Raw genomic sequence first — 23,567 nt, 5'->3', positions numbered from 1 at the left:
TGCTCAGATCTGAGTAAACCTGTAGCTTTGTTCTGAGAGACAAGAAGAATCTGAACACTGTTCTTCCCCTTACTACTTTCCAAACCTCCTATGCACTTAGAAATGTGAGAAAATAAAACAGTGCCTTTAAGGCTTCATGATCTCAATAATCTCTTATTTCAAGCTAGCTTCTCCTCATCTTTTCACGTTCCTACCCAAGACAAACAGCTTATTTCCTCTTTGTGAGCCTTATCCCTTGAACCCTCCTACTTCCCTCAGCACAATTTCAGTATCTCTTCATCAAGTCCCAAGCCCTTACTTTCTCCTTAATGCAGGAAATAGATTTTTTGGTTCTGTTCTTGCAATACTACCTATTTTTGCACATTAAATTACACAGTTACTGAATTATTGTATACATATCATTATAAGTTTTCTCTCTATCCCCCCTGACACCTTCAAACTCAAGAACTGTCTTGAAGTGTTGCATAATGCTAAACTCTACCACAAGTACCTAGTGGACTTAATTTTAGCACAAATTCTATAATTTGTGGCTTTATCCCAACAATGTAGGACTCCAAACTGAAATCCAAAATAACACCGTTCTCCAAGATACCTATAAAAATAATGCTAGCGTGATACAAGGTTTTAGTGAAGGTTAGGTTTTCCCCATACAGCAGAAATTTTAAATATATCTGTTCTCCATTTCTCTGATTCTCTAACATCCATCACCTTGTATTACAAATATCAAATATTAATTATGGCCTCAGGACCAGATTTCAAAACTGCAGATCCTGCGGAATGAGATACTGTGGCAAATCCTTCCACATTCACAAACCATGTTAGTCCAAGTGACGTGTAAGAAGTTATTCTTCCTAATTCTTTAGTTAGTACACAGATGACAAGATTATTGAAATAAATGTTCAAACACTGCTCCTAACACAAGGAGAGTTTCAGATTTAAAACACACAGGAAGCATCAAATTTACAGATGTAATGCTATCGTTAAAGATAATGATCCTCCATACCCAAGCTATGTCCGTTCTTGGTGTAGAAGCAGGTATTATTGATAAGGTTGACACAACAACCAATGACATCACCCGTAGTAAATGTTGGACCGTAGGGTTGTCCGGTTCCAGAGGAACAGAATGAATGTCCATCATCTCCATGGTAACCATATGAATGTTTATCCCAACCTACAGAACAAAGCATTTGCAATTTAGTCATTTCCTTTATCACAAAATAGTGGAAAGGCTAAGCAGAGCTAGCAAGATCTATGAGGTTATTAAGATTATTTACTATGTTCAGTTTTCTAAGATTTCTTACGTAACTAACAAAGCTGATCCTGTTTTAAAAAAAAACGACAGCTTCTTTTATCAAAATGGCTGAACAGGTAATGCCATTTGTAGTACTTAAAAGGCAACACAAATTCAAAAAACATGATTTTGCTTTAACCAAACACGCAAAATTATCAACACCAAAAATAACATCAGCTACAATGTTGAAATTTCAAAGCTGTCTGTAGATCTGACATGTCCCAGTAAAGCAGTGAAGATCCTCCTGTTCTCCCTTTCATCTTACAAAACTATTGCAACCATATGTCATAATCAAATTCTTCCTGGCTAAAACCCAGATATGCATCTCTGGGGAAACACATTTCAACTCCTGATTATTCTTAATGACTATTCAGCAGCAAACAATCTCTGCACAATAGCAGAGTCTCTAGACTATAGAGTCACTAGCTTTGCTGCTCCTAAAAAAAAAAAAAAAAAAAAAGAAAATGAAAAATCATCAATACAGGTGAAAGTCACAGCCAGCAGGCAAATCATTATGTATGCAAATATGGTGCTAATTTTGTAGGCAAAGAAGCTTCATATTGTTGCACTATTCTCAAGAGAATTCACAGGAAACAATTTTAGTCTGAGTTCATTTTAAAACATCTATCTACACTTAATACTCATACTCAGACTTAATGCCACCCACTAATAATTCATTACCCTTAGGTGAGCTAACAGCATAACCAGGACTTGCTGTTATCATAAGGGTTTCTTTCTACCACAGCATTTGGGTGAGAAAATAATGCAAAAGAGACAGAATGCAGACAAACACAGGTCAATTCAACATGATTTTATACTGGGTGAATAGCAACAATTTAAAAAAAAAAAAAAAAAAAAAGGCTTTTTTTTTTTTTTTTTAACAAGACTGGGTCCCTGACAATGTAAGGCAATGGAAGAGTCAAAATTGTGCTATACATCCCTAACAGTAAGGTTGGAAAGGTAATGGTATGGAAAATGACTGGAGAGCTCATTTCATGTTTGGCAAGGAAGTCTACCTGAACTATTCATCTTTATCATCACAAACTCAGTTTACAGAGCAAGAAAATCCATAGCTTCATTTTTATTGAAACATGATTAAATTTTTAAAATGTATTTGTTTTTTTAAACAGTACCTGTAAAACATTATCAATAATGCTAATAGGTGAGGCCAGTGGTACAGGAGCAAATACACAGTAATATGATAAAAAGATAAGCTTTTTACCTGCAAGTTTTACATAATACAGATACATAGATACAACACAGAGATGAACGCTATGCTGCCTGGTGCTTACCAGAACCATTTTGTCAAGCTCAAGCATATTTCAAACCAAAATTAACTGTATCAGTAACTTACCAAATGTAATAAATACTAAAACGTACCTGGTAACCTATTCATGTTCACACCCTGTGCTGAAAGCCCAATTCCCATGTAACTGTAAAAACAAAAGAACAGAAGAAATTTACATTTCTTACAAAAATGCAGACATACATGTGGGATGCTGTAAAGAAACATTGTGCTGATTAACCATACACCAATTAAGCAACTAAGAGGTCCTTTAATACTGGCACAACAGCAAAGGAACTGAACAGAAAAGTCATTCCTGGTATATACTGGTTTACTATAGACAGAATTTCTGTCTCTGATGGGTCAGACAACTTTTTCTTTCAAACATCCTAGGTTTTCTATAGAGAATACTGATGGTAGCCATAAAGTTTAGAGCATGAATGAAGAAAGTGGCCTAATCACATTTTCATTCAATGTACCTAGTCAGTTCTACAGGTAATCTGGAATGAGTAACAAAACCTGGAATGAGTTTACAAAATACATGGGAAACTGCATAATTTCAGCAGTAAAATCCATTTTTGCATGACACTTATGGGAAGTTCAAACAAAAACATTACAAGTCTGGGTCATGGAGCAGAACACTATCTCAAGAAATTTACCAGTAACGCTATTTAGCTGTTAGAAATCTGTTGGCAAATTGAAGAGGGAAAATATCTTTGTTCTGCTGACCACTAACCTCAAATCTAAACAAGTTATTGCTGGGTCATTCAAGTCCAAAAAACAGCTTTGCAAAGAGCAGCTTTAATAAAGTCAGTGTCCAGTACAATTTTTAACAATTTAATAGCAAATAATTTAAAGTCAAAACAAGTAATTCCCTCCTTCCCCCCTCCAATCACACTATTTTGAGTTGGTGAAATCAGTTTTACTTCTGTTGGTTAATCAAAAGTCACTTCACGACCAAAATGACTGGAAACCAAAAGAACAACACAATGAAAAGCTAGGCTTTTAGTAGCACCCCCAAAACAAACTAGAGATCCTACCAACTAAAACAAACATCTAAACATAACTCAAACTTAACATTTCCTAAATTATCAAAATATGCAAATCATTGTGACACTAGTTCAAATTAACACAGATTTGCCACAAAGTGCTGAATAAGCTGTATAAAAAAAAAATTCCACCGTGCCACTTTGAAAATAGTTTACAACAAGCAGCATGACCTTTGTATTCTCATCGAGTACAACTGCAATTTTCATGCAACTATGCTACTAGTAAACACAATTTAATCTGCTATGTAAAATGTTCCACATGAAATACAACTGAGCAGGAAAACACAAAAGTCCTATGATTAATTGTGTAAAAGGGATTTCTGCTTTTCATACTGATCACTTTCAATGGTAACCTTACCTGATTCTGCATTTGATATTTACAAAGCCCTCCTCAGATAATATTAACTATGATACCCATCTTTCTCAGCCTCCAACATACCAACAACGTGAAATAAAATCTCAGAAACATATACTACTGATACCACGTTTAGAGATACTGAAGAGCTGAAGCAAAGGGCAGCAGACAAAAAGATTAGTCTTTGCTGCACACTAAATTGCATCACTGAGGCACCACTAGTTCAGAGTCAAAGCAATCATAAATGAAAGCAACAAGTGAAAAACCATATATTTTGTTTTAAAACATAAAGGCAGAATTGTTATTAAGGTAGTAGAGAGTTTGATGCATGAAGGATTCTCACGTAAAGACTGAAAATCCATTACTGTAAAGTCTCCTATAAGTAAATTTAAGCCATTTTTTTCTTTAGATTGCTATTGATCACAGTAAGCCTTTCAAACCAAGTCATCCTAAAAAAAAAAAAAAAAAGCCTTCAACACAAGTTTCATTTCAGTATTCTTACAAAAACAAGATTAAAGTTATACAAAAACAAAATGCTAGATAGAAAGCGATCACCTAGGTAACACTTTGGTACTTCCTATGTTTTCCCTTAGATGATCACAGAATCATCTAGGTCAGAAAAGACTATCAAGATCATCAAGTCCAACCATCAGCCTGACCTTCCCAGTCCTATTGCTAACTAATGTCCCCAGAAGACACTGTATCACCTGAGCCCCCTCCTAACTCAGCAGCAATTGGAAAGATGGACCTACTGTTTAAGATATCCACCAAATTCTACTATGGCAAGCAAGGACTTTTTGTCACAGTAAGGTAAAGTAAGGGCTTTTTGCCCACTGGCAGTGACCAGAACAACTGATGACACCATCTCATTAAGGAGAGGGATGTTTACTGTACATATTTTTTTCCTAGGATTCACTTAAGAGTACATGGAATACAATGCCATGCCTCTGATGAAAAGTTAATAGAAACGTGAGTGAAATTAGATTAAAACATTTGAACTAATTGACAGATTTACTGCAGACACCTTTCAAAAGCAGAAGGGAATGGCTACCATTTATGGTTTGGAAGTTAGCAAAATTAAATGATGAGCAATTAAGCTAACTTAGCATTTGTTGTAGTTGATGGATATCTAATCACATGTTCAACTAGATACAGTTCACTGTAAATTGAGAGTGGAGGGACAGTATAACAACACATAGGTTTTAGCTGCTATAAAATTCAAAACAGAAGTTACATTTATACCAAACTGCTACATGTAACCGCTGTTTATTTTTTTCCTGGGATACTTAACCTTCGTAATTTTAAACAGACTTCTGTTTGCTTTTTAAACAAGTTTAGCTCGTATTCAGGTGCACCGTCACTGCCTGCAGACTTTGCTTCAGTGAGAAGCGTTACCCAAACTCTCCTGCATGCCTCCTTAAGGTTCCTACCCTAGGGTTTCAGGATCAGAAAACCCCTGTCAGAGCTACATGACTATGTTTTCCTCCCTTAGTCCGTGCTAAAAACGCAGGAGAGCGGAGGCAGCCACGGCAGCACCGTGCAGGCCCAGGCTGTGCCCAGTCAGTGCCTCACACACCTCCAGTGGTGCTGCCCCATGAAGGGCCGCGTAGGCCGCGGCATGCTGTAATGGCGGCCCAAGGGAGCGGAGGTGTAAGCACCATGAAGAGGGGTGTTCGCCCCGACATGGAGCTCCTTCCCAAGCCAAGCATGACCCAGAGCGTGGTCTGAAAGAGCAGAGAGGGCAAACAACGGTGTGGCTCTGGTGCTGCCTCCCTGCCCTCCTCCTGGTACACCTGAGCATGGTGCCTCCACCTCAGGTCTCTGCCCTCACAGCCCAGCAGCAGCTGCGTCAGGAGGATGACCCAAGTTGACAAACAGACCAAGCTGCCTAGGACCCTTCACAAGCAGCCCCTCTCACCGTGCCTTTCAGCCCGTCAGCGGCTGCCCATCACCTCACTGAGGAGCTCAAGTCTTACCTCAGCTGATAAAACCATGAGCGACACGTAAAACTAGTCATGGACAGCCTGACATCAGCCCAGGAGAGACAAGGGCTGAAACCTGATTTAAAACACAGCCAAACTAGCATCAAGGAACAAGAAAGCAAGAGCACATACTCTTGATTTTTCATTTCAAATTTTATTTAGTCTTGTTCCAGCCCATTAGATATATTGATTGCTATTTTAATGTCTCAGCACATCCTCTACTTACATTTATCTGCTCTAAGTCATACATACACAAAATTTCAGGAACACTACAAAAATTAAGAGTTTAAAATTAACATTCAATTGTTTACCAAAAAGTAAAACTAAAGTAAATGCCAAAAATACAAGCATTATGATATTTTTTTCCACTAACACTGAAAAGCTTGGGCTTCCCTGCAGTATGAGAAGCACTAAGCTCACAATAAACTCCTCCTTAAGTATCTTCACATTCAAAGAGCTAAATTCACATTTTTGCTGGAGCCCAAAGTTTCTGCTTGGATGCCTGAATAGGCTGTGAGAAATAAAAAGCAGCAGAAACAAACAGAAGGAAAAAATAGCAGGAAGAGATGGCATACAACTGGAGACTACTAAAATATATGAAAAAAAAGAAAAAACAACAATTCATGTAAAAGATGCACTATTCTGCATTTAACTCTTCAGGAAGATCTTTTAGTCACTGTATGGCAGGCATATGAAAGATCTTTCAATCTCAAAGTTGCTAATAATCAGAATTCAAGTTAATTACATGCTATTCCCCCCCACATTCCATAAAGAGGGATCCAGAATCTCAAGAACTCAACCAAATTACAGGTACTTTGGAAACTTACCTATAGCCACTAGTAAGCTTTAAGTGTTAAATTACCACTTCTCTAGTTTTTTTTTTTTTTTTTTTTTTTTGTTTTGTTTGTTTGGTTTTTTTTTTTTAAAAAAAAGCAGCAAATATTCTATACTTTATTTTTAAGGCAAGCAAAATGATTTAGCATAACTTTAAGTAATGACAAAAATGTAACAGCCTCCCTACTACAGCAATGAACAAGCTATCTGCAGAGTCAAATTCCTTCTGACTTTCACGGGGCCTGCATGTTCTATTAAAGACAGTATAACTGGCAGAACTGCTACGTCATGCCTTGAAATCCAAGCTACATTGGTGATGATGAAAATAATCAAGCTTGTATCTCATCTCCTACATGCTATAAAGAAAGGAACCTGACACCATACAGCGGTAAAACCCCCGTATCCATAACACCTGTAAGAAAGTGACCTGAAAACATCCTAGTATTTTAAATGCACTGAAACAAGTCAGTTACACAACAACTGCAATTTGTTTTACTACTGAGTTAATATCTTAGAAAAGGGTAGAAGTAGAAAAATCAGCAACATCTGTAAAAATTTTAAGACTACATCATCTTCTAAGGGCCTACACAACAGAGTAGTAGTTGCAAGGACTTCCTCCTATAGTTTCGTACACTGTCTTTACAGATGGTGCACTATAAGGTCAGAAATCCAGTACAATAAGGTATCTAAATTTCATCTTTAACAAAGCTAGTCTGTATTAAAGTTTTGTAGGAATATGCTAATCCAAGATTCTTATTGTCTGCACAATCATAATAAGATATGAGCTGTTAAATTTTTCTCTACTTAAATGTTTCAAAATATGCCATAGACAGTTTGAGGCTTTCATTTCAAACTGCAAACAAGTTTAATTTTATGGAATGTTTCCAAGGAAACAGTATTTTGAATATGATAAACCCAGGTTTCAGATGAATCCAGTTCTACATGGAGAGGGGTGAAAAAAAATAAGTCTGGCAGTCATCTCTGGTAGTGTTCAAAATCGTTATTCCTGTAACATTTCCCTTGTAATTCCGATAATGTTCCCAGAGATGCTGATTTACTGATCTAACCTTCAGACAACCCTCTCAATTCCTGAGGTTGCACAATTTTTGTCTAGCGACATTTCTGCCTGAGCACAAAAGCCTTTCTGGTGACCATGCTGTGGAAAAAGGATAGCTGCATAGACAATAAGATAATGCAAGCCGGTAAGATTATTATCTATGTGCTTTTTTATGTTATTGAACCTTCTAAGAAAGGAATATCTTAAGATTTTGCAAGGAGCAGCAACCAAGAAACGAAGCATTCTCTCGACTTTCCATACCAACAAAAAAAAACACCTCTGTTGCTCCAGTACCATGTATTTCTGGCCAATTAAACACAAGCCTTAAATAATCCTCAGAGAAGATACACTTGCTGTTTCATGATCAGATCTCCTCTGGCAGCTGCAGGATTTCAAATGGAGGCACTAATGAAGGAAAGCTACTTCAGACTTTTTTTGTATCAGATTCTGCTTTATACACAAGCACTCTGCTAGTAATGCCCAAAGACATAGCAACATATAAATAGAGAGAGAGTGAGTGTGCATGTTTTGGTAACATGTGACTGTTGTGGTAACAAATAACTGCTTTCCGAGGACATAACAAAATTACAAAAATAGATCTTACGACCACACAAAGTTTGTATGTTACATTAGTAGCATACAAAACAAATTCAAACAAAACAGCAATTGAAGACGTTCTGTGTTTTGTTTATTGGTTTATGCGTTTGTTGTGAACAAGAACACGGGCATACTGGTTGCTAAACAGAAAAGCCAACCTGCTGTGCCAGCAACATTTTTGCAATAAAGCATGATTTCTGTTTAAAGATTTACACATGTGCTCTACAAGACAACAAAGCACTAGGGCTTCAAATGCACATCACTCAAACACATTCAAATTCAGGCTAAACCATAGGTATGGGTGTCATGGAAACAGAAACTTAATTCTGATGGTTATTTGGTTGCTTTGGATAGTTATTTCTTATTACTTCGTTCACCCACAGTCGCTCAGTTCTTCATTCACCTCACCACATACACAATGCTTACTGCAAAACACAGCCAAAACATGACTGATTGTATGGACAGTGTTTAAAAACAGCCATAATCCTATAGCTGCCTATAGCCTTATCAACAACAGTAGCAAAAAACACACTGATATAGTTGCACAAGTTGCTGTAGTAACATTTTATTTTAGTACAGAACACTGAGAGGAACTCACATCTGCAACAATGCATGTTCATGAAGACCTGCATCGGTACAGCCACACTACAGACTAAAAACCACACTCTCAGAAGTGTAAGCTAGCCTGTGCTATCTGCTGAATGACTAAAGCCTTTCTAAACTTAGCTTTTTTTTTTTTTCCCCCCTTCCGGACAACTAAACACAATTCTTGTTTTCATTCTTAAAAACAGAAAGTGTCTGCTTAGAGGATTTTTCATTTTAAGTGTACATCTTCCTCAGTGGCTCTAAAAGCATGAAAGACTGCCAAGAAATAAATGGCATTTGTTTGTATCATTTGCCCACCGCTAGCAACTAACACTAATGGGTCGGTACCATGACCAAAAGTAGCAATCCCTCCCTACCTGACAGATGCTCATTTCTGCTCCAAGCCCCTCTCTTATGCTGCCATACCTCCTCATTAAGCCATACAGACAGACATACTGACAACTAATCATGCTGAAAAACAACTCAATCTTGAGGCCGACCTTTGGAGAATGAGCTACCTGATCAGGTTTATCAAGCAGTTAACACAAACAGTTACAAACTGGGACAAGGGAAGAGACCTCAGTGAGTGCCCAGACTGCTGCTTCTCGTGGCTCAATCACCACAAAGCATTCAAACCACAGCTTAGAATAAGAATTGGAAACATTCGAAAACCACTGCCCTGACTGGAAAAGGAGCGATTCATTACAAGAATCAACAAGCCTAGGACTGAAATTCCTGCAGAAATGGATGCAGTAAATCACACAAGCTGTTTACAATGTGAAACGTCAGAACAGCATTTTGCTCCTGGAAGCCAGGTGGCCAGTGGACACCCTTGATGCAACCCCTTGTAAAGTGGAACTGGAGTATGCTTATGCCCACAGTGTGCCCGAGGAGCACAAAGCAAAGCCCACAGACTCTTAGCTGAGAGAGAAGAGACAACTCTACACTGGTCCAGAAGGATGCCCTGAGAAACTGCCACTAACATCTGTACTTCACATAAGCTATGAGAGCATCTTGCAACTATCTTTCAGTTCTGTAAAAGCAGGAAATGTTTACTGGTATCTGAAATAAGACGTGGGGCTGTAAGGCATTAGACCTTTACACAAAGCCAGAGGAGTTATACATGTGAAAGGTTAGCACATCTCAACTCAGTAAAAGGCAGCATGAGAAAACTGAAATCAAGATCTGAGTGAGACCGCAAAGAGTCCCATTTGCATATAGCTACCTAGCTAAGTGAATGGCCACCACGGTCATCATTTTTGGGAAGCGAGGAGACAGTAAGTTTAGTATTGCAACTGATTTCCAAGTCACAAGAACAGGTCCATAGGACTTAGCACACCCTTGCTCTTACCCATTCCTAGACCACTGATGTAGTTCGGTATAATTAAGCCTCCACCCTAGGAACTTGGATGAAACTAAACCCAGAGTTGTGCACAGAAAGCCACACAACGCCTGTCTTACTCTTTTGAGAACTATATTAAGAAATTACAGAAATAGCCTACATACACAACCTCTGGTTCTCCGATAAAGCAATTTCAAATGAACGCTGTTATGAGATTAGGAAGGCCTAATTTAAAGCTACAACTATGTCTAGCTGTATGTTTTTAATTTGACTTACACATTTGTTTTGTTTTTAATATGCTTTTATTAACTGGAGATTTCAATAGTGATCCAGGCATAATTTATTGCAGTTAATACTCTTCTTCCTACCATGCCTTCTAATCAGCACCTTAGCACTATTCCCCATACCTACGCCCATTACTCATCTGCTGTTATCATCTCTAATTGCTCACATCCCTGTCCATAATGCTTCGCATGAGGCCAAACAAAGCAAAAGAGTATAAAAGGAGAATGTAAACAAAGAGAGCTCCTTAAACTGCAAAAGGAGGCATGAAATTAAAGAAGAATATTGAAGAAATGCAGCACAGAAAATATTTACAGAACAACATGACAGCTGGTTAGCACTTTTAACAAGAACTAACAAAAAATGTAAGAATTATTTCACATATCTGTACTGTAGCAACACAGAAAGGATCTTATGACTCTTCATGCCAAACACTGTGCAAATACCAAGACAGTTTTTGTTTGAAAGATATTTCAACCTTTTATTAAGCATCATTCTCACTTCCCTTTTTCTCATCTGTTACCAACAGTTGTTACACAGCTCTATGGCTTCTCATTTAGTATCAAAAAACAACTTCACTCTTCATCTGCTCTGCAACACGCACCTCCATATCTATTTCTTATTTCCTACTGAGACTGCCTTCATGGTTTCTTCGGTATGTCCATAATGTCTATGATCTTCATAATGATCTCATTATGAACACGTGCAAAATTAATATATTACACACTTTCAAATTCCTACTCAAGACTGTCACCCCCAAATGCATACAGAATTTAGGGACTTAAGTCATTAGTGTAATGAAAACAATTCTGTTCTTAGACAGTTACAACACGCCACACTTGAAGCCATGTCACGTCTAGGCCCTATAATATAAGCAGCTGTGCTCCTTTGGAGGAGGAGAAATCAGCTTTGTGACTGCTGAGGAATTATGAGATTCAAAATCATATTCCAAATCAGAGCCACAGTAACAAAAAAAAAAAAATAGATCTAGACTAGGCTTTTTGTAAAAGGGTTTTGATGATCTAAGGCAAGTCATGCTATGCAGAGTACACAAACATAAATGCTGCTAGGCTCGCCTGTATAACATAATTCACTGATTAAATACTTTAAGCTAAGCTTATAAAAACAAATATAAGAAGTAAATGCCATTACCAAAGGGAACCCCAAATAAACAGTATCATATTATCCACTGGCATTTATGAAGGTTGCAAGCTGTACTGAAGCTTGCAGACAGACACTTGAGTTGCCTCTGGTAGTCTAGGATTTATTATTTTAAACAATACCATAAAAGAAGTCTGTTGTGCTTCCACAGTGGGGCTCAGGTCTTGAGAATAGATGCTTTGCAACAGTAAGGGCATTTCAAGTAATTGACCACATTAGTTACAAGCTATTCCCCTACAGGTATGGTCTTTGTGAACTCTGTTCCCATTACCAGATGCCAAGAAGAAAAAAATTTAAGACTGTGCACAGACCCAGGCAGGTGATACACAACAGGGAGTGAGAAAGAACTAATAAACCCTATCAGACAAAGGGAGTTCTGTAGACCTTCTTGTATGCCCCTGCATTATATTCCCCAGTTCACTCACTTCAGAAGAATTTATGAGTTTGAATGCAGCAGAACAGAGAATCACTAAATCCGCATTGCATTTAGTCAAAGACCTCTTCGTCCTGAAAGCAAGGTCTATAGAGATGGATGCATCCAGTGAGGCTTCACATGTCAGCTCCTGCTCTTCACCACCTAGGTGAAGCTAAGTTTGGCCTTGGCTCTGGTGCATAGTATTCCCTAGCGCCCATAGTATCTGATACAAAGTTAAAAAAAAAAAATGAGCAGGTCCATTACACAGAGGACATTTCAAAAAGTAACACTGAAAAAAAAGGTCACAAGATCACAAGAGTGAAGCAAGGCAGTAATGTGTTGCCGTTGAATGAAAAACTTTCCCTCTGATTTCTTAAACACTCTTAGCAGGTAACTTCTCAAGTCCAAGCTACGTGCACCTCACAATTAACCATTTGAAGTACAAAATCCTGAAATTCTTTACTTGAAAGTGGCTTCCATTTTTGCAGGATTACCCTGATTGGCTTTCTGCATTAGAAGTGATTAAAAGCAACAAATAGAGGTCTAAGGGTAAAAAGTCAAAAGAGTTCAGTAAAATTACATCCTCTTCCCCATACACACGAGCAGCATTAAAAAAAAAAACAAAAAACAACAATGCATCATTTCAAAAAAAGCTTCTAAACTAAATAGGCACAAATGTATTTTGGGAAGAGACACACGCATCACTAGGAAATCACAATACAAATCTCTACTTCACTGTCAGCAACAGACCAGAATTTTAGGTGCTTAAGGAATGGAAAAAAAAAAAAAATGTTGTTCCTAAAACTGACAGCAAAGCATTACCTGAAACACTAATTACTATTGTCTCAATTTAAAAATACTTAGGTCTTCAAAGCATGATAAAAGCAACTGCAGGTTTAAGATCTTTGTTATGAAGAAATCTCCCAGAGAAAACTGTTGGGACAAAACTGGCAGCAAACCATCACAACCACCTATAAAAGGCAGCGGTAATACCGAGAGGCTAATCTTTCAAAATATCCCTGCACAATACCATAAACAACAGTTTGATTACTGTTTTTGACTTACAGAAGACCTATAGAACAGTGGAAAAATAAAAGTAAAACAGCAGCAAGATAGACTAGGAAAAGATAAGGGTACTAAACTTCATTCAAAAAGCTATGAAATATTTTCTGTCAACATTTATTTTCACAACAGGACCTAAGTTTCCTCAACATGTACGTACAGTATTTAAGACAACGTCATTCAAACCTAACTGGAACCTTGAAGCAGCACCACAGTAAATACTACAGCGTATTATTAGAAAGAAGTATTGCTCATATAGGCCTACACAGGCAACGTTAATCAGTGCCTCGGGATTAAAACACACTTTCTGCCAGAAGAAGTGAAAGGAACTGAAGTGCTCTAGCAAGGACCCTATTTGCAGTTAAAGACTTTCCTGGGTAAGATTATGTCTGCCGCAGAGTTAAACTTGGCCATCATCTATGCTTCAAAAAATATGTAATTCGGGTGGATTCTGGGAAGCAGCAGTTGTACTCCCTCAGCAACTTGTTCTTTCCATCGTGACAAAATCCCTCAAATGACTGGTGGTATCCATTCAGAACATTCCCCTTCATTTTTACTGCTGTCCACTAACAAGTAGCTTTAAGTTTAATTTTCCTTTTTTAAACGTATATGGCATCTGTGAAAAGACTGCACTGCAGAGATAAGCTTGTCTGCTACACACCCTAAACACTTCCCAAAAATTACCTACAGGTCTGTAAACCCACATAATCAAAAAACACCCTTAAAGGTAAGGGCAGGCTCAAATTATGTCATTCAATCCCCAACTTCTCTGTCAAGAGAAAATAAGATGTTATGATATTTATCGTGTACACTGATTTGTGGATAATTAATACTACAGTCAACTCACTTAGCCAAGTATCAGAGTGCAACTTCTCATGAATAATGAATTAAGCTACATAAAAAGTGTTAAGATATGAAAAAAGCACTGATACCAAAGACATCTGCTGACTGAAAGAAAGATGATGTGAGACAGTATTTCAAGTAATAATTAATAATGCATTCAATGCTTACCCATCTCTTCCCTTACTGACAATTTTGACTTCGAAATAGTATATGCCACAGGCCGCAGGTATAGGATGTGTAGCTCGAACAGAAGCAGCATCTTTTGGAGTTTTTCCATGACCTGAAAAAGAAATTAAAGTAATGAAAATGTATTTTCAGTAACTGCAGAAGGTAAGTCAAAAAGTCCACACACCAAGTACTCAAAAACAAAAGGTTTATGAGAGCAAGCAGTTTACAATATTCTAGCTAGCCTTGTTTTTATGCTAGAATATTTTCTTCCAAAATTAAGCTCCCATTGTAGGCACGTGCGCTGCAACTAAGCATGCTATCAGAAATTCTGGATATATTACTCTAAAATGTTCTACTATTATCTAGAAGAAAGGTAAGAAATGATGTTTCACTGCTATAAGTAATAGATCTGAGAAAAGCCTACCTGGCTTTAAAAGTACCGCATGACTTCTCAAATGCACAGGGTTTACTCATTTTTATAGACCGAACAATGACATAACCAAGTTTATTCCAATGCTTACTGCCACCTAGTCTTCAAGTTATTGAAAACATACTCGAATTCAAAAGTCTTTCAGAATAAACATCAATCACTCCATATAATGTATGACTTGTAATTCATTTCCACTTGTTGAATGCTGTTGAGGACGGCATTAACATTATTGCCTGCAACTGAGTTAATGTAGCTCAATTTTTATTTATTTATTTTTTTTTTAATTAATCTCACTAGATATTGGCTCTGCTACAACAAAAATGCCCAATCCCTGTTCCTGTCTACTCCCAGGCTGTTCAACTTAGACCCAAGAGCCGCTTGCAAGCCACTAAGAGTGATTTTTTCCAAATGCATCCCCCTCCTCGCAGCCCTTTTTTCCAAACACAACTTGGAAGCAGGCTTTTGGCCAGGTGACTTCTTGTACCAGCGACCTGTTCAAGCAAGCCCAGTCTTCCCTGGGCATATCAAAATCCCTCAACCATTGTGTGGAAGTCACGCACTCGATCACAAGACATTAAAAAAAAAAACAAAAAAAAAACCACCTAAGGTAAGGTGGGAAGTATATTGGACTTTGGCAAGAGATATTTCAATAGTACAGCAGTTTGTCCAGGCACAGGATTGTCATAGCCATACAAGAAATCCATGCAGATCCCCTGCCCAGTCGTGACGTGGATCTGAGACGCTGTTTTGAGAGTCCTGTGTGAATCAGTCAGGCCTCAGCACCGCAGCCCAGACAGGAAGGCCTGCTGCACCTGAAATGCAATCAATCTGCATATGCAAAAAAAATAATGCCCATCCTTCCAGTGGTGGTAACACTGGAGTTATTGCTCAGGCACAGATTAAACATCTCACGTGCAGCTAGTCCAGTCGGAGGGCAAGCAAGAAACTGCAGAAAAATGCTAAATGGCCTAGCCAGCCAGAAAGACCAGGCACAGCTGACCTACACCACTGAACCAGCTACAGAGCCCTCTAGTGTAAAATGTTGCTCAACCAGCAAACGCTTCTCTGCTGTAGAGCTAGCGCCCACCATCTCTTAACAAATAACATCCCCAGCCAAGGAAATCTCTCCACTTCACTGTGACTGCATTTGCATGCCAAACTTTGCTAGCACAGCAAACTCTTTAGTCATTGAGATGAGGTTTAACCCACACGGGTTTCCTGATAGCACTAGCTTGCCTCAGTGTGTTACTACCTTAAGGCAACTAGCCAGCTGCCTTCATTTTCTGGGTGTGAATGCATTGCTCACTTCAGTATGTCATTAATAAACATTTTACATAAAGATGTTTCGATCACCTCACAGGTTTTACTATATTAAGCTTATTATCTATCTTTTGCATGCCGTTTTCAGAAGTCTCAGACAATAAATAAAGCAGTAATTTACTCCTCCGTATGTATACAAGACAGCATGCAATATTTTATTGTTCACCACTGCTAAGTTTCCTCAGGCTGTGTCAACCAAGGCGATAACCAAATACGTGATCTCAGAGCTTCTGTAAGTTTCCTCGGTTTTCCAGTGCTTCTTGCCCACTATTTAGCCACTATAAATTAGATTATCGTGCTTAACTATGCAGGAATCCTTCAGCAAAACATCCACCCAAAACTTCATGGATAGAACACAAAACTTCTGACAGATCCCTTTAATCCAGGTACCTCTGATTAAATGATACATTAGTTTAAAGATGGGGGAACAGGAAGAGACTTGCTTTTTAAAATGTCCTTAGCTTTTTACTTTAAAATAGACTGAAAAGAAGTTCCCTTGGTTACTCTATGCACTTGACAATCTGTGTGGTTTCGCTTCGAGTCAGTCTCCTTATTTGGAGAAGTCTTCCACATAGAAGGCTAAAACATTAGCAACTGGCCAAATATTATTGAAAATGTATACCTAGTAAGGAGGAGACCTTTCTGTGTGTGTGAAATCACAAAGTGTTTGGAAACAATACCAGTTTAAGATACTCTCAGCACCCCTTCCTGAAACCAGTCTCCTTCTGACACCCCGTCCCCAGTCCAGGCAGGTATGTGCAAGGCCACACCATGAACCAGAGTGATTTAACTGCCCTGGCTTTACGAAACCTACCAGATTTTTGAAACAGCAGATCAGTTCCCTGATCCCGCTGGCAGCCACACACAGCTGTCACAGTGCAAATAAGAGGTCATCACAGGAGCAGAAGTAACAGGATACCTTGCCAGTATTGCCAAACACTTCATGTGGTGAAGCAACATGCTTGGGGAAGTCAGTGCCCAACACTACTTTCATCCCATTAAACACAAAAGACGCCCTAAATTTAGATCTGCTGGCCTTTTAATGTAATCTCATATGAATCCCATTTTACTACCTGAGCACGCTGCTGTTATTTACAGTCACTTCCAGTTATTTATAACAGCACAGTTATCAGCATCCAACAGTTGACTCCTTTCAGATACTCCAAATACCTCTATGCCGTCCCAACACACTGGTTGAGCTCTTCAGTACTACCAAGCTGTGCTGGACTACACGAGGAGGAGTCAAGAGAAGCTGGTTATCAGGCAGCTTTAAAACACGAAAAAGGCTCTTTACGCAGTGGGCTGCTGAGCTGCAGAATTTCTTACCAAAGGATGCCAGTGTCCAAGGAGACAACGAGCAAACACCTACAGACAGAATTAACTGAGAAACCACACTCTGCTCAGGATGTCCTTCACCTTAAAATGGCTGGAAACTGAGAGGGAAACACACCTGACATCATGTCACCATGTTCTCTGGTCATCCGAATCCCCACTTCTTTGCTTTTGAGTACAAAGGAACTTAGACACCCAACGCTGGACTTCTGAATGGTCCCAACTGCCCGTAGGAGGTTACACGAACATTGCCCTGTGTTACCTAAAGCAGAGTTCTTGCGTAGGCATAAGCTACAGTTCAAGTATTAAAGAGAATACTTTTAAAGCACACATTGTTTAACCCTAAACATTTATCATTTTCAGCATTAAAATGAGAATTCTGCAAACAGAAGAACTGGAGGGAGAAGAGAAATCGGGCGAAGAAAGCTTGAGCTTTACACAGTAAACCTTGTCATATATATGTTCAATCACTAGAAACGTTTTCTATTTGGTTTTCATTAAGTGTTCAACAACTATGAGTTTATCGTAAGTAAAGACTTTTTTAAAAAAAAAAAAAAAACATTTTTAATCATTCACATTCATTTCAATTTAATCATGCGAAAGGACTAATGATACTACTTTTGGTTAAAAAAAAAAAAACAATCTAAATTTAAAATTCCACCTACATGAAAAAAACAACTCAGATAAAACATCTTTGGAGAGGAAATCTCAACTTTTATAAACCTATTTTCTGAACCTAAATCTAAGCGCATGGTGCGTATGCACCAAACAGTCCAACAGAAGCCTGCAGGACTGTCAACCTCAAAGGTAAACGTGTTTCTAGAGTTTAAATCCTTAAATGAAGTTTACATAAGCTTTACTGAAGTTATTTCCAACAGGTGGTTCAATTCCTTCCTCGGACGGATGAAATAAAATAGTCAAGGCCTAATCTTCTGTTGAATTCATCAGAAGTTTTTACTGAGAAAAAAAAAAAAAGAAAAGAAAAAAAAAGACTTGTGCGAATTGCTGACTTCGCTTCAACTCTGCCCCCCCCATTCAACAAAGGAAGACATCTCAGAGCTCCGAGGGTGTCCAAAGCAGACATGGTGTACTGTGTCTTACACTGAGTACTGAATGTGCTTCAAGTGTTTTCTGCCAGCAAAATTGACACAAGCCTTGCCTCACTGAATGACAACACAATTATTGCTATAGAATCCCCTTTTGTTTGTTACAGAAGTTGAGAGGCAGAGCTTGCACTGGGAAATAAAATAGAATTCTTTCAGTTTGGCACCAGAGACAGTTCAAAGGCAACTGAACTGTAAATAAGTGTCTGGCTAAGATTTCCTGGCCTGTGACACATTAGAGCGAGTTCACGCAATGGCTGCTTACTCAAAATTGCATAACTTTTCTCAGCTTTCTTTGGACAATCGTCACAAGACAAGTTAAGTGAAGTTACCAGAGGACCTTGCGTGGTTTTAATCACTAATGAATTATTCTGTTTACATACTTCTGTGTACAGTTTCCTTCACGGCTGCAGCCTCGGTTAGGTCTGTCTATATTTTTATCTCCTTATACTACATTGCACAGATTATTATCTACTGGAAACAGCTTGCCTGCCTACTGGAACATTCACACTACACACACCATTTATGAAGTTGTTGTTTTTCCACAAGATCCATGCAGTAATTCTGAACACTGTAGAGATATTTTTACAGATGTCTTACCTTAATAGCTATGTATTTTGAGTAATAAATGGTTTACACACAGCAGACACTGGTCTGGCCCCTGTTTCCTTTAGGACTTACCTCCAGCTCAGTGCTGCTAATATGACGATTACATGAGATCAGACAAATTTTATTTTTTATACTGTTTTTCACTTCTCCCCTACATAGATATACCACAAACAACAGTCACAAGGACAGCGTTAACTTTACCAACTTGGACAGCTAACTGGCAGCAACACAGAAAGACCCATCCATCCATCTAAAACCAAAAACACCCCTGGGTATGGTCTTTAATGTATCACAGTATCACTAATGCCAATGCATATGCATTTCATAGCCAGATTTTGATGAAGCTTCCTAATCAAGAGTCAGAATTTGTAAAAGTGTAACAGAATTACTCACTGTGGAAAGAAAGTACACTTGTTCTGGTAAACAACATGCCTGTCAGTCCAGCTTCCCTTCAACCACCTCCCCATGGAGGTTTTCCTTTATAAGTAACACTGCAACTCTGAGAGGTAACAAAAGAATACGAGCACTGATCCTTGGGGTTTGTTCACCCCAACAAAGTTTAAAGAGCTGTTATCCTGAAGTGTGACTGTGCGATAGATTTTAAATCTTCACCCCTTGACCAATACCTGGTTTTGAGGCAGTTTTTTGACTTCTAAGCCCTCTCTAGGATGCCTGCAAAAAGCTTCAGGTCCAGAAATGCAGTACAAAGCATGAGAGCTGCCAATGGGTAGAATGAGACATTACTGCACCTCACGTTTCCATACAAGTTGTCCACTGGTATGCAAAAAATTAGAGGAATCTTCAAAATTGCACAGAGAAGACCATCATTTCTCTTACAAACCAAGAAAATAAAAAGTGTCACTGCTCACAATACACCAGCACATTAAAATGGTGAAGCTATATGAAAAAGTGACTTTGAAGGTGTTGTTTTCCTGATTGTTCCCTGCCTTGACACACCATTTTTTTTCAGAAGCAAGCATCCCCAACACATCCATGGTGAAAAGAAGCACTGATGTTGCCAGAAGGGTCTCCTGTTGGCCACAGTCAAGAGGAGATTACTCCAGAAAAACAGTTCTATGGTCAGAAAGCTACAGAGGCAGCAGGGAAAGCTTGAGCATGTGTACAATTACCACAATAGCAAACAGAACTGATTTTCATTACTGGCTTCTTTGGACAGACCAGTCCTCTCCCCCTTTCCTGGATATCTTGGTCCAGAATACAACAGATCTTAATCCGCTCCCAATGTGCGATTCAGATTTTGTTTTTACAAAGAGGTCTACCTTTCTGTCACAGCTACATAGATGGCAGCACCGAAAGTGTTGATATTCTACCAGAAGACGCTCTGCTTTCTTTTGAGACCTCTACTTGCAACTGATTTGTAGAGGCGACATTTCACAACACTAACCACATTTCTGCATGCTCTCTTCCCTTGTTCTCCTCACTGAACCTCCTGGTTTTCTCCCTTTTATCATATTCACAGGGCTGCAGGATCCAGGGAGGGGAAAAAAAGGAAAAGTTTTAGTGCTCCCCCCAGTTCCCAAGTAGCTCACCGCCCAGCCCAGGTACCAGCTCCAGGTGCCAGGCTGGTGGCTGCCCTAACAGCCACCTTCATGACATTACCAGGATGAAAAGATGGACCTCTTAAGAGGCCATTCACTCCCATTTGCAGTTAGGAGAAAGAAAAACCTATTCATGTTCTATTGGCACCTCTCCTTTTCACAGTCCTCTGGGCTAATTTAAGAACTCTTCAACCTTCTTCACTTACTATTACTTCAGAGCCAGAGTAAAGGTATTTTATTATTATAACCTACCAGCTGCGCTTTATGACTTCTGCTAGAGTACCCACAGTACTTCCTATGTTACCCCTCCTTCAGAAACATGTGGAGCCTCTTGTAAATTCTTTGAAGGAACAAATTTCTGTTTTAATAGTAAGCAAGAGGTAAGGAAAAACAGAGATAGCACACACAAAGCCTGAAAATATATTTCTACAATGCCCCTGGCAGACAAGAGTCTCTAAGTTCTAGTTGATGAACAAAAAGAGTAGATCAAATGAAAAATAATAATTGGAAAAAAAAAAAAACAAACAGCAAAACAACAAAAGAACTTGATGGCCATAAAGGTATGACCATCCTACTGGAAAAAAAAAAAAAAAAAAAAAAGCTGCAGCCACTAAGCAGCAGAAAATACAAAATGCTTCTAAAAATACAAGATCATAAAAAACTGAACAAAAGCCAGGAAACTCAAAGTTGATGATTAAGTAACATGGCCTTAAATCGCCCAGTGCCTCCCAGAAACTTGCTCTCTGGCTAGTCATCTGCCCCCTTTACTAGCTTTGTACGGCGCCTTAAACTTTGCATTTTAACAGAGTGCTCTGTATGTAATAATAAAGCCTCTCTATTAAAAAAAAGAAAAAAGTCTGAGGGTACATTTAATCCTTTCACGGGAGCCAAATCCTGCCATGTGTTTGTGTTGCCGTTTCCCCTCCTCCGATTAAACAGTAACATGTTTATCGAGATTTCACTTGAATTTCACCACTGTAGACTCCGAGAAAGGGTAATCGCAAGGTTGTTTCTCTCCCCTTCCATTCCGCCCATTTGCCTACGGGCCGACAAAAGACCCAGTTCTTCGCAGTCAGCTCAGAAGTGGTTTTTGAGTCCCCAGCACTTCTCCTCCAGGAGCGGGGCCTAGCACACCAGATGTGGCGGTGTTTTTTCAGGTCAGCGCGGCCGCCGCCGTTTCCAGGTTTTATGGCATTTCATAACAACCAACACTTACGTTTCTCCTCCTGTTGCCTCTCGCGGATTTTTGCGAGCGCACAGCGCTGATTTTTATCTCTCCTCCCGGGCGCAGCAACTCCAACCGTGGGCACAAAGTTACAAAGCCACCTTCAGGGACAGGAGCCCTATTGTCAGCCCTTCCTCCGAGCCACCCCGCAAGCCTGCGCCGGGTGACTTTTAATTCCATTTTTCACAGTTTAAAAATAAACCTTGTTTTGTTGTGGTGTTTTTTTTTTTGTGTGTGTGTGTGTGTTTTTTTTTTTCCTCTCTCTGCTTGCTTTTCCCCTCCCGTCATTTCCGCGTTGCATGGCTTAACGCTGGCTGCTCTAACTCTGCTTAACCCTTGGTTTTCTCCAGGGAAGGAAAGAAAAGAGGAAAATAAAGAGGAAAATAAATAAGAAAATAAAGAGGCAAATAAAGAAGAAAATAAAGAGGAAAACACACTTATTTTTCCTGCACGTCACCCCGACCCTTTCTTCTCCTGCCTCGCCCCCCAAACCCCAATGCGATACCTGGGCCGGGTGGGGGGGGCTTTACATAACAACCGGGGGGCAGGGGGTGGAAAATGGGGCAAAAAGAGGAAAAAGGGGGTTTGGGGGGGGGGGTGGAGGAGGAGGCAGGGGGCGCCTCGCCGGGCGGCCGGCCCTCACCTTTGTAGTGCACCCGCAGGTTGTTCTGCGAGAGGCCGATGTAGCTGAATTTGTCCTTCGGGCTCCAGGAGCGGGGCAGCGGCGTCTCCTGCTCGTCCACGGCCGGGTAGAGCCTCCTGAGCCGCCTCTTCAGCTCCTTCTCCTGCTCGTTCAGGGCCGGGTCGCCGTGAGGGAACGGCGCGGGGACGCCGCCCGCTGCCGGCAGGCCCACGGCAGCCCCAGCACCGCCGCCCCCGGGCGCTGAGGAGCCGCCACCGCCGCTGCTGGTGCTGCTGGTGCCGGTGCTGCTGCTGCCGGTGCTGCCGCTCCCTGCGGGCGGTGGTGGCGGAGCGGCGGTGGCCGGCGGCGGGTGGAGCAGCAGCGCGGCGGCGGGGCCGGGGCTGGCGGCGGCCGGGAGCCCCGGCGGGGGAGCGGCGGCGGCGGCCGCCCCGGGGAGCGGCGGCTGGGCTTGGGCTTGGGGCGGTTGTTGGGGTTGGGGTTGGGGCTGCGGCTGCTGCCCGGACATCGCGGCTCCCGCAGGGGCTCGGGGGGCTCTGGGGGGGTCGGGGGGGGCCGGTGAAGGCCGGGCCGAGCCGAGCCGGGCCGGGCCGGGCGGAAGCGAGGCGGGCGGAGGGCGCGCAGCGGGGCTGGCTCCTGCCTCGCTCCGCCTCGGCGCCGTGCGCGGCCCCGCGGCTCCTCCTTCTCCTCCTCCTCCTCCTCTTCCTCCTCCTCTGCCTCCTCCCCGAGGCGTGAGGGCGGTGGAGGGGAGGGGGCCGGGCTCCATTTGCCAGCCGCGGTCACCAAAATGTCCCGGCAGCTCGCCCAGCACCCACAGCCGGACAAAAGCCAGCTGCCAATATGTTCCCTCCCCTCCCCTCCCTCCCCAGTTTGGCTGGCAAAAAGTCTCTGGAGATGTGTTTCCTACGTTCTTAAGTGCAGCTGTAAATGGACATCTAGCCATTTTTGACTCCAAAGTGTGTTTTTTGCCATAGGTACTTCCTGAGGCAGGTGTGGCGGCGCACCTGGCGTTGGTGAAAAAATAATTCACATCACACATTT

The 23,567-nt window shown here is 40.6% G+C and overlaps 1 protein-coding gene across 3 annotated transcripts in view; it reads right to left on the bottom strand.

Annotated features, from left to right (window-relative positions):
• The window catches only part of RANBP9 (RAN binding protein 9), a 38,685-nt gene extending 15,505 nt beyond the window's left edge, over positions 1-23,180 (bottom strand). The window contains exons 1-4 of one of the 3 annotated variants that reach the window (XM_072033329.1): positions 22,530-23,180; positions 14,309-14,420; positions 2,672-2,724; positions 1,004-1,171 (exon numbers count right to left, since the gene is read on the bottom strand). In XM_072033329.1, coding sequence (XP_071889430.1) covers positions 1,004-1,171; positions 2,672-2,724; positions 14,309-14,420; positions 22,530-23,034 — 838 coding nt within the window. In that variant the 5' untranslated portion in view covers positions 23,035-23,180. The remainder of the gene's footprint in view (positions 1-1,003; positions 1,172-2,671; positions 2,725-14,308; positions 14,421-22,529) is intronic. The other 2 variants (XM_072033328.1, XM_027451243.3) reach the window with 2 other exon arrangements.
• Between the last annotated feature and the right edge of the window lie 387 nt (positions 23,181-23,567).

This window comes from Anas platyrhynchos, chromosome 2 (genome assembly GCF_047663525.1).
Source record: "Anas platyrhynchos isolate ZD024472 breed Pekin duck chromosome 2, IASCAAS_PekinDuck_T2T, whole genome shotgun sequence".
NCBI classification, from domain to species: domain Eukaryota; kingdom Metazoa; phylum Chordata; class Aves; order Anseriformes; family Anatidae; genus Anas; species Anas platyrhynchos.
The sequence above is the reverse complement of the archived record's forward strand: the minus strand, read 5'-3'. Positions and strand labels throughout refer to the sequence as shown.